This window comes from Lethenteron reissneri, chromosome 53, assembly GCF_015708825.2.
Source record: "Lethenteron reissneri isolate LAM-NWPU_2019-01 chromosome 53, ASM1570882v1, whole genome shotgun sequence".
NCBI lineage: Eukaryota > Metazoa > Chordata > Hyperoartia > Petromyzontiformes > Petromyzontidae > Lethenteron > Lethenteron reissneri.
The window spans coordinates 641,774-657,618 of record NC_083831.1 but is presented as its reverse complement, the minus strand read 5'-3'; the positions used below and the strand labels follow the sequence as shown (position 1 = coordinate 657,618).

At 56.1% G+C, this 15,845-nt stretch overlaps 2 protein-coding genes across 2 annotated transcripts in view; one reads left to right on the top strand and one right to left on the bottom strand.

Annotated features, from left to right (window-relative positions):
- The window catches only part of LOC133356186 (isthmin-1-like), a 20,547-nt gene extending 14,781 nt beyond the window's left edge, over positions 1-5,766 (bottom strand). Inside the window, 2 exon segments of the mRNA XM_061573566.1 lie at positions 2,577-2,956; positions 5,664-5,766. Coding sequence (XP_061429550.1) covers positions 2,577-2,956; positions 5,664-5,766 — 483 coding nt within the window.
- On the top strand, positions 5,650-15,845 carry LOC133356167 (U1 small nuclear ribonucleoprotein A-like). Its single transcript, XM_061573541.1, has 7 exons — positions 5,650-5,775; positions 6,161-6,240; positions 9,884-10,056; positions 10,573-10,728; positions 11,025-11,174; positions 12,075-12,163; positions 12,544-15,845. Exons 2-7 carry the CDS (start codon positions 6,177-6,179, stop codon positions 12,701-12,703), a joined length of 792 nt encoding a protein of 263 aa, XP_061429525.1. The 5' UTR covers positions 5,650-5,775; positions 6,161-6,176; the 3' UTR covers positions 12,704-15,845.

The window sequence follows — 15,845 nt, the reverse complement described above, 5'->3', positions numbered from 1 at the left end:
ATAGCTCAGCGAAGTGGCTTTTCGTGTCGGAATGTATAGCAGCCAAAGACTCTAAACGCGTGATGTTGATTATAAATGCGGAGGGGAAAACCAGAGGACCCGGAGCAAAATCCACGCGACCACGGGGAGCGAGAGAGAGACGCAAACTCGAAATATACAGCAGCAGACGTCAGGGTCGGGATCGAACCCGCGATTCCTCCTGTACACCAGGCGAGGTAGTTAACATCTCCTAGCCACCGTAGCGCCCCTTGTTGATGTGGTTGTTGTGATGGTTGTTGTTGTTGGTAGTGGTGGTTGCCTCAACCTCATCTCTCACGGCAAATCACGCACCTCCTCCTCCACACTGCAAGTCCCTTCTGCCCATGGAAACCAACTCCAACCCAGGTGGCCGGGTTCATAGCACAGCGCGCTCACCACTGCGCCACCGCTCCCCACATTATCAACATCATGCACACCATCATCAATACCATGAACATTATCAACATTATGTACATAACGTACATAAACATCACTATCATCAACATCGTGTACTTTACGTATGTATGTTGAACTTTTTTTGCACCGTAATTAGCCAACCGTGCTAATCGGAGGTGCGGGGGAAGAACAACAAACTAAACACAACAAACTAAACACAACAAACTAAACACAACAAACTAAACACAACAAACTAAACACAACAAACTAAACACAACAAACTAAACACAACAAAGTGACTACACCATTGGAACCTCATTTGCCAGTAGCAAAATATGATAATTGTTTTTTTACCCCTTTATCTGGCAACAAAACTGACACCGTTTTTTTACAAGGAGTCATGTTTGCATAGACCGCAATACCTGCAGCCGGAATGAAAACAAAAAACACAACTCTGATAATGTATGCACTGTCCTTGCAATTGATTGGTCCACACCCGAGACAGCTTTCCTTAGAGCCGAGTCTCACATGGTGTTAGACCAGATGACGCCAAAAGGCGCACAACTCAAAGACAATGCAAACATGACTCCTTGTAAAAAAAGGTGTCAGTTTTGTTGCCAGATAAAAGGGTAAAAAACAAATTATCAAAGTGACTACAGTCACACATTCTTTGGCGATAGAGGCGAAGAACGGTTCGGGTCTCTCATCATCCTCATCAATATCATCATCCTCAAGAGCAACATCATCATCCTCGTCAACATCATCATCCTCATCAATATCATCATCCTCGATTTAAAGCTTTCGTGACCGCAGGGATTCATCTTCTTGGTTCTTTCGGTAAAGTCACGTAGAAGGGAAATAATAAAATAATAAAAATAAACAGGTCTGTCGGAAAGACAGCTGTCTTTCCGACAGACCTGTTCTTCACCTGAGGACGGCTGCTTGCGTTGTGGCCGAAACGTCGTGAGAATTGTATTTAATTATGTTTTATTTTTATCTTATTATTTCCCTTCTACGTGACTTTACCGAAAGAACCAAGAAGATCATCACCCTCATCAACATCATCATCCTCATGATCAAAATCATCATCCTCATCAACATCCTCATCACCCTCATCAACATCATCATTAACATCATCATCCTCATCAACATCAACATTAACATCATCATCCTCATCATCTCCATCGATGCCCACTCAGGACTGGCAGCGCCTCGCATTATGCCCGTCGCAAAGGGGACTCGCACAGAGACCCAGAGACTCACAAAGAGACCCAGAGACTCAAACAGAGACCCTCAGACTTATACACACAGACCCACAGACTCGCACGGAAACCCACAGACTCACACGGAGACCCACAGACTCACACGGAGACCCACAGACTCACACAGAGACCCACAGTCTCACACAGAGACCCACAGTCTCACAAGGAGACCCACAGACTCACACAGAGACACAGAGACTCGTAAAGAGACACAGAGACTCACAAAGAGACACAGACTTACCCACACAGACCCACAGACTCACACAGAGACCCACAGACTCACACGGAGACTCACAGGCTCACAAGGAGACCCGCAGACTCGCACAGAGACCCACAGACTCACACGGAGACCCACAGACTCGCACAGAGACTCACAGACTCGCAGGGAGACCCACAGTCTCACATGGAGACCCACAGCCTCACACAGAGACCCACAGACTCACAAGGAGACCCGCAGACTCACACAGAGACCCACAGACTCGCACACAGACTCACACAGATACCCGCAGACTCGCACAGAGACCGACAGACTCACACAGAGACCCACAGACTCACAGGTACTCATATACTCGTGTCGAGACCTATAAACGCCTGGTTCTCAAGCGTAGCCAGTTGATGGTCTCAGCCCATCAACCCATCACAAACCATCACTCGCACACTGCATTACAAATACCACAACATCGCACGTATACCGTAACACACACCACCACTCACGTACAGAACCACTGCAGAAGATCAAAGACCCCATCACACAGCGGCACGACAACGCGCACCACCATCACTCACAACAATAGCAGCAACAAACGCCGTTCGCCTGTGAATGGCGGTGACGTCACCACAGCGCTCGTGCCAGGCTAGGTGCACAGACACACACCGTCATCACCCCCCCGCCCCTCGTACCGGCTGTGCCCCGCGCCCCGTGTCTCCCCGCCAAGCCGCGACTCCCACCCGCACACGCGGGGATGAGGAGGAGGATGAGGAGGATGAGGAGGAGGATGAGGAGGAGGATGATGAGGATGAGGAGGATGCCGCGTTTTCCCTGCGGGGGCCGAGGGGGGCTGAGGCGGCGAGCAGGGCCCAGAGCAGAGCCCCGGCGCAAAGGGGTCCCAGCCGGTGCAGCCCCATCACTGGGGACTGAGCAGCCAGCGGGACGGGACCCACTCCTCCTCCTTCCCGTGCCTCCCTCCCGCCCCCCACCCCGGTGTCTCCATCCTCCTCCGAATGCCTTCCTCCTCCTCCTCGAGTTTCGCCCTCCTCCTCCGCCCCATCCCCGTGTATCCCTCCTTATCCCCGTGTCTCCCTCCCCCTCCCCGTGTCTCCCTCTCCGTGTCTCCCTCCCCCTCCCCGTGTCTCCCTCTCCGTGTCTCCCTCCCCCTCCCCGTGTCTCCCTCCCCGTGTCTCCCTCCTCGTGTCTCCCCCTTCTCTCCGTGTCTCCCTCCTCCTTCCCCTGTCCTCTTCCTCCCCTCGTCTCCCTCCTCCCCGTGTCCTCATATTTGTCCCCGTGTCTCCCTCATCCCCGCGTCTCCCTCCTCATCCCCGCGTCTCCCTCCTCCCCGTGTCTCCCTCCTCCTCCCCGTGTCTCCCTCATCCCCGCGTCTCCCTCCTACCCGTGTCTCCCTCCTCATCCCCGCGTCTCCCTCCTCCCCGTGTCTCCCTCCTCCTCCCCGTGTCTCCCTCATCCCCGCGTCTCCCTCCTACCCGTGTCTCCCTCCTCATCCCGCGTCTCCCTCCTCCCCGTGTCTCCCTCCTCCTCCCCGTGTCTCCCTCATCCCCGCGTCTCCCTCCTACCCGTGTCTCCCTCCTCATCCCCGCGTCTCCCTCCTCCCCGTGTCTCCCTCCTCCTCCCCGTGTCTCCCTCATCCCCGCGTCTCCCTCCTACCCGTGTCTCCCTCCTCATCCCCGCGTCTCCCTCCTCATCCCCGCGTCTCCCTCCTCCCCGCGTCTCCCTCCTCCTCCCCGTGTCTCCCTCCTCATCCCCGCGTCTCCCTCCTACCCGTGTCTCCCTCCTCCTCCCTGTGTCTCCCTCCTCATCCCCGTGTCTCCCTTCTCCTACCCGTGTCTCCTTCCTCATCGTGTCTTCCTCATCCCCGTGTCTCCATCTTCGTGCCCGTGTCTCCCTTCTCCTCCCCGTGTCTCCCTCCTCATCCCCGCGTCTCCCTCCTACCCGTGTCTCCCTCCTCCTCCCTGTGTCTCCCTCCTCATACCCGTGTCTCCCTTCTCCTACCCGTGTCTCCTTCCTCATCGTGTCTTCCTCATCCCCGTGTCTCCATCTTCGTGCCCGTGTCTCCCTTCTCCTCCCCGTGTCTCCCTTCTCCTCCCCGTGTCTCCCTTCTCCTCCCCGTGTCTCCCTCCTCCTCCCCATGTCGCCCCCCTCCTACCCGTGTCTCCCTCCTCTTGTCTCCCTCCTCCTACCCGTGTCTCCCTCCTCTTGTCTCCCTCCTCGTCCCAGTGGTGGCCACCCTGCACGTGGCTGCCTGTAACCCATAACTGTGAAGCAGCCAGGGTTGGTGGATCACACACAGACGGGTTGTGAAACTCCCTTCTACTCGTGAGTGGGCGCCGAGGAGGAGGCAGTATAGCAAGTGGAGTCAGCGCCATCTGTTTATTCCATCTGTACTCCGATTTCCTCCCACGTGTATAAACACTTGTTGATTGACTGAAAACATCTACAAATAAAAACCCAAATTAGTAGGACCATCTTGAAAAAGACTCGTATGACTGTGACTCTGCTGGGTCAACAAGGAGAGTGTGTCTCCTCCTCCTCCCCGCGTCTCACTCTTCCCGGTGTCTCCCCCCGCCCCTCGTGTGTCCCCCCCCCCCCCCCGTGTCTCCCTCTCACCCCCCCCCGTGTCTCCCTCCCACCCCCGTGTCTTGTCTCCATCCCACCCCCCCGTGTCTCCCTCCCACCGCCCCCCGTGTCTCCCTCCCACCCCCCCCCGTGTCTCACCTCCCACCCCCCCCCCCCCCGTGTCTCTCTCCCACCCCCCCCCCCCGTGTCTCTCTCCCACTCCCCCCCCCGTGTCTCCCTCCCACCCCGTGTCTCCCTCCCACCCCCCCCCCCCCCCCCCCCCGTGTCTCCCTCCCACCCCCCCCCCGTGTCTCCCTCCCACCCCCCCCCGTGTCTCCCTCCACCCCGTGTCTCCCTCCCACCCCCCCCCCGTGGCTCCCTCCCACCCCCCCCCGTGTCTCCCTCCCACCCCCCCCCAGTGTCTCTCTCCCACCCCCCCCCCCCCGTGTCTCCCTCCCACCCCCCCCCCAGTGTCTCTCTCCCACTCCCCCCCCCCGTGTCTCCCTCCCACCCCGTGTCTCCCTCCCACCCCCCCCCCCCCGTGGCTCCCTCCCACCCCCCCCCCCCGTGTCTCCTCTCCCACTCCCCCCCCCCGTGTCTCCCTCCCACCCCGTGTCTCCCTCCCCCCCCCCCCCCCCGTGTCTCTCTCCCACTCCCCCCCCGGGTCTCCCTCCCCCCCCGTGACTCTCCCCCCCCCCTGTGTCTCCCTCCCACACCCCCCCGTGTCACCCTCCCACCCTCCCCCCGTGTCTCCCTCCCCCCCGCGTCTCCCCCCCCCCCCGAGTCTCCCTCCCACCCCCCCCCGTGTCACCCTCCCACCCCCCCGTGTCTCCCTCCCCCCCCGTGTCTCCCTCCCACTCCCCCCCGTGTCTCCCTCCCCCCCCCGCGTCTCCCCCCCCCCCCGTGTCTCCCTCCCACCCCCCCGTGTCACCCTCCCACCCCCCCGTGTCTCCCTCCCCCCCCGTGTCTCCCTCCCACTCCCCCCCGTGTCTCCCTCCCCGCCGTGTCTCCCTCCCCCCCCGTGTCTCCCTCCCCCCCGCGTCTCCCTTTTCCACTCACTGCGCGTGAAGTCACTCCGGGCTTTTTCCGCGCTTTGAAAGTGGAGGAGGATGGGGGGTGGAGGAGGATGGGGGGTGGGGCGCGGGGGCCCGGGAAAGAGGGCGGGGCTACTCCTGTTGGGTGGAACTCGCGCACGTGACCGATTTGGGCCAATCGCTTGGCACTCAGGAGCTGTGAACGACTGCGAGGCTCGTTGCTTGGTGGCGCCAGCGTGAGGAAGCAGAAAAAGTCTCTACAATCCATCTCTAAAAGGTGACTAAAGTTCGCCATCCGTTACTTTCACCACCACCCTGTTGTGCGCTGACTTCGCCCGAGTCGATTAAGGTCGCATTATTGGGCTGCGGCGTTTTATTTTGTCCGGAGTCGTTCGCGCAAGCAGTGGCCCATTCACGGCGCGCCATGCGAGGCGGACTCGAGTTTCGCGGTTTTTTTTTAACAATCAATGAAGAGCGCGACGATTGTGGTTTATCTGCCATGTTTGTCTCGTCTTATTGGAGCTACGAAGCGTCAGGGCATGCTGCTGCACGCGTTGCCGTAATTCGTGTTCAGGATTCGCTTGCAAGTGGCTCGGTTGCACTAGGCCGCAGGCTTTTTAGGCTTTTCCTAACTGCGTTCTCCGCCTCCCCCCTTCGCCCAGGCCCGGCAGCGCAGACATGGACATCAGGCCCAACCACACGATCTACATCAACAACCTCAACGAGAAGATCAAGAAGGATGGTGCGTGTCCACACACACACACACAAAGATCCCCGTGTAGCCTGAACAGACTGGTGGGGCAAGTGCTGTTAGCGAGTAGCAGCACCTATGAAGGTCGGCACTGTGGCACACGAGGTGGTGGGTCGCCAGCACCACCCTCGACCGCCTTTGTCTCCCCAGTGGCGATGTTTACACACCGCACCAGCTACTAAATTGAGGATGAGTCGACCAAGGAGAGGCCCAGGACCGGTCCAGATAATCGTCACTTGTGTTGGCCGTCAGCAGGAATCCAACTCGAGTCGCCAGGTTCGCGTCGCAGCGCGCTAATCGTGAGGGTTCTTTGGCCATACGTCACCACGCCGGTCAGTGCGGGTTGGTGAAGGTGGCGGAGGGAAGTTACAGAGCAACTCTCGATGTTGCTGTACTGCCTAAAACAAAAACTACAGTTTTAGTTTAACAGGTAATGCCCACTGAGCTATGGAGCTCTGTTTAAGAAGCGACCTCGCCATCACACGTGACGGCTCAACGAAGTGGCGGCTTATCACCATCCTCGTGTGGAAATGTAGTGCGGGGAGAGAAACACAGACTCCAAATACACAGCAGGCGTGTGAGGATCGGGATCGAACTCAAGACCTCTATACCAGGCGAGGCCGTTAACATCTCACCACCGTGGCGCTCCGCAAGCGCAGCTGTAACACCTGGGCATGCATGGTGGTGGTGGTGGGGATGGTCGCCCATCCAAGCACAAGGCTGCTCAAGCCGCGTTCTGGGTGATGTGGCCAGAGCCTCCAGCACAGAGATGTTTCAATAGAGAAGCCCGGTGGGATATCTCCAGCAGCAGCTGCCATGCTCCACTGCTGGATGAAGGCTCTCCCCATGCTATTGCCATCCCCTCATGGTCCAGCGTTGCCATCTTCCCACCTCGCTCTTGCGAGATGTTCACTACCTCGCCTGATATACAGGAGGTTGTAGGTTCGATCCCGAATCTGACCCCTGTATATTTGGAGTTTGCATTTCTCTCCCCCCGTGGTCATGTGGATTTTACTCCGGGTCCTCCGGTTTTTCCCTCCACATTGAGAATCAATGTGTTTAGAGTATTTGGCTGCTATACATTTACAAATGATAAGCCACTTGGTTGAGCTATAATTTTTGATAGCCTGATCGCTTCTAAAAATAGTTATATAGCTCAGTGGGTCTTACCTGGTAAAATAATAAAAAGTGTAGTTCATAGTTTAGATCGTGTCCTTGCAGTGGTCTCCCACCAGCTGCCATTCCATCACCAGTCTGGGCCATCGGCCATCTTCCCACCTAACAATGTCCTGCCCACCCCATTTTACATTATAAGATGCTCCGTGAAGTAAGATGGACTCAAACCAGAACGTATGACTGGTGTCAATACAGTTAGAGATCCCCTGCATAACCATGACACAATTTTTGTGGAAGTGCTGTTAGTGAGCACCTATCAAGGCAGGCACGGGACACCAGGGGATGGGTGGCCAGTACCATTCAGGCGGCCGCAATGGCATGCCCACTAATACCACACTTGGTACACTAACACGCACAACCAGCTTATAAGACACACTGCCAACTTTTGCCTTGAAAACAGCAGGCACGACGATTGTCGCTGCGATGGCTGTGGGTGGTTGTGTCGGTCATGTTACCGTCTCGGCGCCTGACAACTTGGGCCCCTCTCCGTGGGGACCCCAGGTCCACTTTATCAGCGCCAACAGAAAAGGTCCCCTCGCTTCCTGCCAGCCAGAAACACGTGGCCCGGCGGCTTGAATAGTGGTCCACAACCTTCGTTACATTGTCGTTACGATCGTAGTCGTCATCTCAAATAGGCTCCACTAGCACCTTTATCGCCTACATCACTCGGATATCATCACATCACAATTTTAATCGTCATCACCGCTATCATCGTCTCTACTATCAACTGCTCATCGCCGACATTGACTATTATCTCAACTGGTCCTGGGTCTTCCCTAGGGAAACTCTGCCTCAAATTAATACCTGCTGCGGGGTGTGTAAACATTAAAGGTGGCCACCCACCCCTTCGTGTACCTTAGAAGCATTCATAGGTATTCACTTACAATACTTGCTCTGTTGTATGTTTGCTGAACTTCTTTCAAACTGTACATAATCAGCCGTGCTAATCGGATGTGGTGTGGGGGAAGGGCAGCAAACTAAACAAAGTTCTAAATAAATTAGTTTTCAATTTGGATTTAAAAGTGCATAGCTCCAGTGGTTTCCAAATATCGGAAGAAAGAGCGTTCCAGACGGCCGCAAAAGCGCATCTAAAAGCGTGCAACGCAGTGACCGTCTTTGTTCGATGGCTAGTCAAAAGCCACTCCAAGGATGGCCAGAGTTTGCGAGATCTGCATGGTGTTGTAGTTCATTTGTGCAAGCACTCTGTGTGTGTGTGTGTATATGCACGGGGGATTTTTGTTAATTTAAGTAAGCAACTTGATCTTACCTTGCGGCATACGCCACGTGTTACATTACCCCAAGGGCCACGTCCAAGCAGTACGTCCGGGAATGGGAAGGAATCTTCCCTCCACTTCCATGGTGAACTGAATGGGCCATATGGTGGCTCTGCCTTGAGGCCAGACGGACCAGTCTTCTTACTTATATAGATGCAGAGCAACAACTACAATGTCACATTCAGGTGGTCATCACAGATACCCACGTAAGGAGTAGCAGAGTGTATCGCTATGATGTCTCTTTCGTATTTGTGGATTGGTGCATTTCCTCGTTACACGTTGTACGGGCTGTTCTTGATGACCACAGTTACAGACTATGGGAGAGTTTTATATTTTGCATTGTGCACCAGGTTTCATCCGCATCCACTGCCATGGTTTGGGCAGTGGATGCGATTTAGGGTGGACCAGTGTGTCTACAATGGCTTGGTCCCTGTGTACACATCGGCGTTTCCTGGGGACAAAGAGGAGCCCATTGGTTCTCCTTTTTGTAAACTTTTCCACGTAGTAAATAGTCATTGGTTAAACAATGCAAGTGAATTGTGGGGAGTCTTTTAACCTTTGTAAATTTAATTGACTATTTTAATGGTTTTATTATATGGGACTTTAGTAATCGGGAAAACTACGTGAAAGCATCGCATGCTTTCAGATACTCTTCTGCGGCCATCAGGAACACTTCTCTCCGATATTAGGAAGCCACTGGAGCTAGACAATTTTAAATCACCTAGATTTAAATTAATTTCTTCAGAATTGCTTTTTGTGTTTAGCTTGGTCTCCTTACCCCGCACCTCCGATTAGCACAGGTTGGCTACGTACGGTGCGAAAGAAGTTCAACATACATAAATACAGGATATTGTCATTTTTATGTATTTAATTGTGTAACTTGGATATACATACATTATATTGAGGTATTGAGTCTTGACTTGAATAGAGCCAAGGCGTCGACAGCACGGATGGCTGTGGTAAGATACCCAGGCTGGAGGAAGCCGAGGAGGAGTGACGCCTCGGAGCGAAGGTCGGCTGGGCGGCTCCCGCAGAGCTTCGCCTGCTGCCAGCAGAGGGGGCATTGTGAGGAGTCCCATGCGCCCACTCTCATCCAAAGACGTCTACGGTTTCCTCAACTCACTGTCTCGCTCTCCCTCCTGTATTCCTCTCTCTCCCCGTCTCTCTCTCGCCACGCCCCGTAGAGCTCAAGAAGTCTCTGTACGCCATCTTCTCGCAGTTTGGGCAGATCCTGGACATTGTGGCACTCAAGACGCTAAAGATGCGGGGCCAGGCCTTTGTGATCTTCAAGGAGATCAGCAGCGCAACCAACGCCCTACGCTCAATGCAGGGCTTCCCCTTCTATGACAAGCCCATGGTGAGAATCCTACAGCTCCAGCACCATCGCTAACTCTTGAAACAATTTTTTTATTTTACCAGAAGCAACCTGGCCACAAATGAAAGCTCAACCAATTGGATTATCATGTGGAAATTCATAGCAGCCAAATACTCTAAATGCACGTTGATCTTAAATATGGAGGGAAAAACCAGAGGACCCGGAGAAAAATCCATGTGACCACTGATAGGGACACGCAAACTCAGAATATACAGCAGGCGTCAGGGTCGGGATCGAACCCACGACCTGCATACTAAGCGAGATAGTTCACGTCTCGCCACTGTGGCACCCACTCTCGCCGTTCCCACCACCACCCTCGCCTCCTTGCGCAGCTTCCCGTGCTGCGACGAGCTCGTGGCTCGTAGAGGCAGGTGAAGGTTTGTGTGTGCGCGCGCGCGCGCGCGAGATTCTTACGGTCAATTGCAAGTGGCAGAGGCTCATAGAGGGGACAAACGGACGCTGGCTTGCAAGTGACGCCGGGGCGGCGTGCATTCGCAGCGGATCCAGTACTCGAAGGTGGACTCGGACATCATCGCCAAGATGAAGGGCACCTTCGTGGAGCGTGAGAAGAAGAAGGATCGCAAGAAGAGCAAGGCCAAGGAGGATGCGGCGGCGGCTGCCAAGAAACCGGCCATCGCTCCTGCCGCTCCCATGGTGAGCGCGCGGGTGAGGGTGTGTGTATGGGGGTGGTGGTGTATAGGGGTGGTAGCATGTGTGTCGGGGTCGTGTGTGAGTAGGGGTCTTGTTTGTAGGGATGGTGGCATGTGTGTAGGGGTCTTGTTTGTAGGGATGGTGGCGTGTCTAGTGGTGGTATGTTGCGGGGTGTTGTGTGGATTGTTATTTGCGAGTTCACTCTCGCGAGTGTGTGCGTTGCGTGTGATCACGCCGCGTGTGCTGTGTCTGTGTGTTTCTACGCGCATTGACGCCGACGTGCGTGACCGTGCATGCAGGCCATGGCCCCCATGGTGGTGCAGCAGCCGCCCCCAATGCTGGGCATGCCCCCCGGGATGCCCGGAGCCCCCCCGCCCTACATGCCCCCCCCGGGGATGATGGCGCCGGGCATGGTCCCGCCCCCATCAGGGGCTATGCCCCCCATGCAGGTACTGCCCCCCCCCCCCCCATTCCTCGCATCCACCAACACAACTCGAACACAGTTGGGATTTGTGGAGTGCCTGCAAACGACTGTGTGTCAAGACGCATGGACAAGAGCATGAGTAGAGAAAGAGGTGGGGGGATACGCTCAGGGCTCGTGCTATTGTGGTGGCGCTCGTGCTGGTGATTCGGGGTGGGACTGGTGGTACTCGTGGGTTAGGGGCTCGTAGGGTGGTAAGGCCGGTGCGAGGGGGTTAGGGTGAGTAAACTAAACTCCAAACTTTTTATTTTACCAGGCCCACTGAGCTATGTGGCTCTCTTTCAGAAGCAACCTGGCTATCACAAATTATAGCTCGACGAAGTGGCTTATCACATGGAAACATATCGCAGCTCAATGTGGAGCGAAAAACCGGAGGACCCGGAGGAAAATCCATGTGACCACGGGGAGAACATGCAAACTCCAAATATACAGCAGGCATCAGGGTCGGGATCGAACCCACTACCTGCTGCATACCAGGCGAGGTCGTTAACGTCGCGCCAACCATGGCGAGATGTAGGTAGCAATGGGGCTAATGTGGTAGGGCTCTTCCTGGTGGGGTAAGGGATAGGGCTAGTGGGGTAGGGCTAGTACGTGGAGAGTTGGTTCAGGCAGGGATGGCGTAGCTTGTGGGGATGTATTGTTGCATTGAATTGCGGTCAGGTCTGGTGTTGAGCGGGGAGGACGACGCTCCGATCCATCATCATTTGAAATCGGCGCTTGCTGCGTCTCGCCCAGAAATCACGCGCAGGAATCGATTACTTAGGACTTGTACAAATAGTCTGCTTGTTCGAGTTATTGTGTGATTGACTACAGCAGTCGTATGACTGGCCGCGCATGCGACTGACTGCGACTGTGTAACTGCGCACAGCTGGCTGAGAACCCACCGAACCACATCCTGTTCCTGACGAGTTTACCCGAGGAGACAAGCGAGATGATGCTCTCCATGCTCTTCAACCAGTGCGTTGCTCCTCACCCGCCCGCTCACCCGCATGCTCATCGGCACGCTCAGCTGCTCGCTCGTTCAATTGCTCGCTCTGTTGCTCACTCTATTGCATACTCAGTCGCCCACTCAGTCACTGACTCGGTCGCTCACTCAGTTGCTCAATTGCATACTCAATCGCTCATTCAAATGTACTTTCAATCGCTCACTAAATTGCTCAATCACTCACTCAATCGCTCACTCAATTGCACATTCCCTCAATCACCATCGCTCACTCAATCACCGTTCAGCACACACACTCCACCCGCCCATCTGCATCCCCCGCGTGCTAATTCCCGGCACGATCTTCTCCCGTGTGACGTGTGCTATAAACCCCCGAACCCGGACTGTAACCCAGGTTCCCAGGCTTCAAGGAGGTGCGTCTGGTTCCGGGGCGGCACGACATCGCCTTCGTGGAGTTTGAGAACGACGCGCAGGCCGGGGCGGCGCGCGACGCGCTACAGGGATTCAAGATCACGCCGACCAACGCAATGAAGATCTCGTTCGCCAAGAAGTAGAACTTGTTGGGGGTGGGTGTGAGGGGGGGGGGGGCACGCCGGGGGGCCGCACTGTCCCACGCCAGTCGGGAGGTTTCTTGAGTAAAAGTGTAAAGGTTAGTTGGGGTTAGCGTCGAGTCCACGGCACCCCAGTGACCTCATCGCTAGTCCTGTTCACAATGGAATTGGCCAAACCTCTCCCGGTGGGTGTAGCCGGACCCTGCCGATGGGCCCCGGTGGCGATGGCGATAAACTGGCTGCCCAAGTTCATCACCCACATTTTGGTGAAGTTGATTTTGCCCGTCGCCTCTCCAGTTGACAATTGGGACACGCGGGGTTCATGAAACGGAATTAAGATCCGAGTTAACATTTCCCAATCTATACAGTGTTTTGAGAAGTGGATTGATGGCGCGGCGATTAGCACTTTGCGCCACGAACCCCCCCAGGCCCATGCGAGTTTTGATTTCCTGCCACGACTAACGTGTAAGTATAACATGGGGAACCGGTACCTGGCACCATGCCCGCCCACCACCTAGCAAATTGGCACGAGCCACGGTGGTGAAGTATGGGGGAAGGCAGCGATATCACTGGAATTGCCCGCGAAAAGAGCACCGGACCGGTTTTTTATTTAAATTCCTCACGAATCTTCCGGCTTGTGTGGGACGTGGCCGCGCCCCGTGCTTGCCGCCCGCTACGAAAAGAGCCGTGTGTTGTGGTCCCCCGTGTCCCCCCTTGGTTGCAGGTTCCCCGTTGTGTAATTATTTTTGCGCCGTGTGTGAAGCGGCACCAGCCTCTTGGGCGAGGGGACTCGTGGCTACCCACCCCCTGCAGCCCTCCACCTCCCCGCCCCCCTTGCTGAGTCGCCAACGAAGGGGGGCAGCGGTGGTCATGTGACACGCGAAGAGACCAATCGGGGGGGGGGGGGGGGGGGAGGCGGCCTCTCGCTGCCATCCAGCAGCGGAGCGGCGTCCTCGCCATGGAGCATGGAGACTTGCGACAGTTTTGATGAACGTGACGGCGAGGAGGTGACGGTGAGGATAATGGTGAGGATGATGAATATGACGGAGAAGATGAGAACAATTCTCAAAGTGATGACAGAGGTGATGTTGACGACATTGGCCATGACGGTAGCGACCGACGATGAGGACGACGGCGGGAGGAAGCGCCCTCCCCTGGACCACAAATTGAGTCACGGATGCCTCCGACGTCAAACTCGCTACCTCAACCTGGCTCCGGTTAAATTAGATATTTGACCAACTGAGTGGCAACGCCACAGCCATTGTGAACCGCTTGAGCGAGAGGGAGCGCGGGGGGCGGGAGAAGTACCCGTTGGTGCCCCCCCTCCCTCCGCGGCTCCCCCAATGCCGCGTTGACGTTGCAAAGCAGAGCGACTCGCAAAGTACCCATAGCTAGCGGGTAACGTCATTGACGCGCTCACCTCCCTCCCTGTGGTGTCGAGTCGACGCAGGTACGTGTGGTAAGTACCGCAGCCGCCTCCATTGCACCGCGGAGGGCGTCGCGTCGGCATCGTTGTCACTGTCCGTGTCGTCATTGATGTCCATGTCGTGCCCAGTGTCGTCATCGCTGTCCGTGTCGTGCCCTCGGGGAGTCTCCACTCGGCTGCCGGGTCTGCGGGGAGCGGCGGCGCAGCGTTTGATGCGCCAATAACCCCAGCGAACCAAGTTCGATTCCCCGCTCACGGCCACCAACGCCAGTCCCGATTATCTGAACCGGTCCTGGGCCCTCCCCTACGTTGACTCGGCCACAAATGAGTACCTGGTTTGGTGCAATGTGTAAACATTTCCACAAGGAAACAGGCTTCCGGATGTGGCACTAGCCACGTCCCACCACCCTGGGCAGGATCGGCAACTGAGTGCAAACACAGCTTTTATTGTAGAAACATTGAAGCATTATCAGTGGACGTGTTAACACTAATGGAGTTGGCCAAGCATCCCAATATGGGGCCACGGAGCTTGGGCGATTGTTGGTGGTGCCGCTTGCGGACGCCTTCCCGCTCGTCTGTGTGGTCCCCCTCCCCACGCCTCTGAATTTCGACGGAAACTTGCACAGCGCGGCATCGAGACTTTTGTGCTGTATGCCCATTCACTCAGACCGCAGACCCCTCGGCGCCACGGAGATTCCCTCGATGCGCCGACTCGACGGTTCGCGTGCGTGCGTGTGCGGCAACGGGAACTGAAAGAACAGATACTAGAGTCGAGCAAGGGTTGGACACAGCACCCAGGGTCTGCCCCGTGCAGACATCGCACCTGGAGTCCAACGAGATCTCTGCGGTGGCGGCAGCAGCAGCGCGGCGGTGGGAGTGGTGGCAGCCACGCCAACCGCGGTGGGGGGGGTAGCGCTCGCCAGCATCCCGAGGTGGGGGGGGAGGGTGGCGTGCGGTGGTGACGCTCGAGCCACGGCAAGAAGGGACCTGGGCTCGATTTCCAACTTGGGCATCTGTGTGGAGTCTTTCTGGTGGTGTCCCCCCTGTTCTGCGTGGGGTTTCTCCCAGAGCCATTGACGCAGCGTGACTGGTATTGGCCAAAAACAATAACTCTCGACCTGGAAATTGCACGTGTGAACACTTGTCAAGACCCTCCTAAAAACAGACGAACCTTTTCTAGGTGGACGAATAGTCAATCTATGTCATCGTTACGTCGCACAAGACAATTTCAGGAGGGGTCCTGCCAAGTTTCCACAATCGTGGCTGATGCTGCTGCTGTGTAATCTCAGCCGAGACGTGATTTGCCTGATAAGCTGCGTGGCATTTTTAGCTATGGGGAGTTGGAAACCGAGGAACTCTGACGCAGAATGAGGGGGGTGGGATCGGACAAACTCCACGAATCGAGTCCCAGAGCTTGTTGCTGCAAGACACGAGTGGCGCCACCGCGCCACCACCCACGCTGGGGGGGGGGGGGGTGCTTGGCTGCCTGTTTTGGTTGGGGGGGAACTTCACTGTGTGGATAATGGTCCCGAGTCTCCGCTGAGGAAGACGACGATTGCTGCTGCTGCTACCGCAGTTCTCTCCCGAGAGGCGATGGGGGGTGAATGTGGGGAGAGATTTGTTTTTATAAATAAAAGTTTTGCTACTTGTCCGGGTGTCGTTGGCTGCTACGTTGACGGTCACGTGGCCTCCGTCCCTTGAGTCGGTGGCTTAACAAGA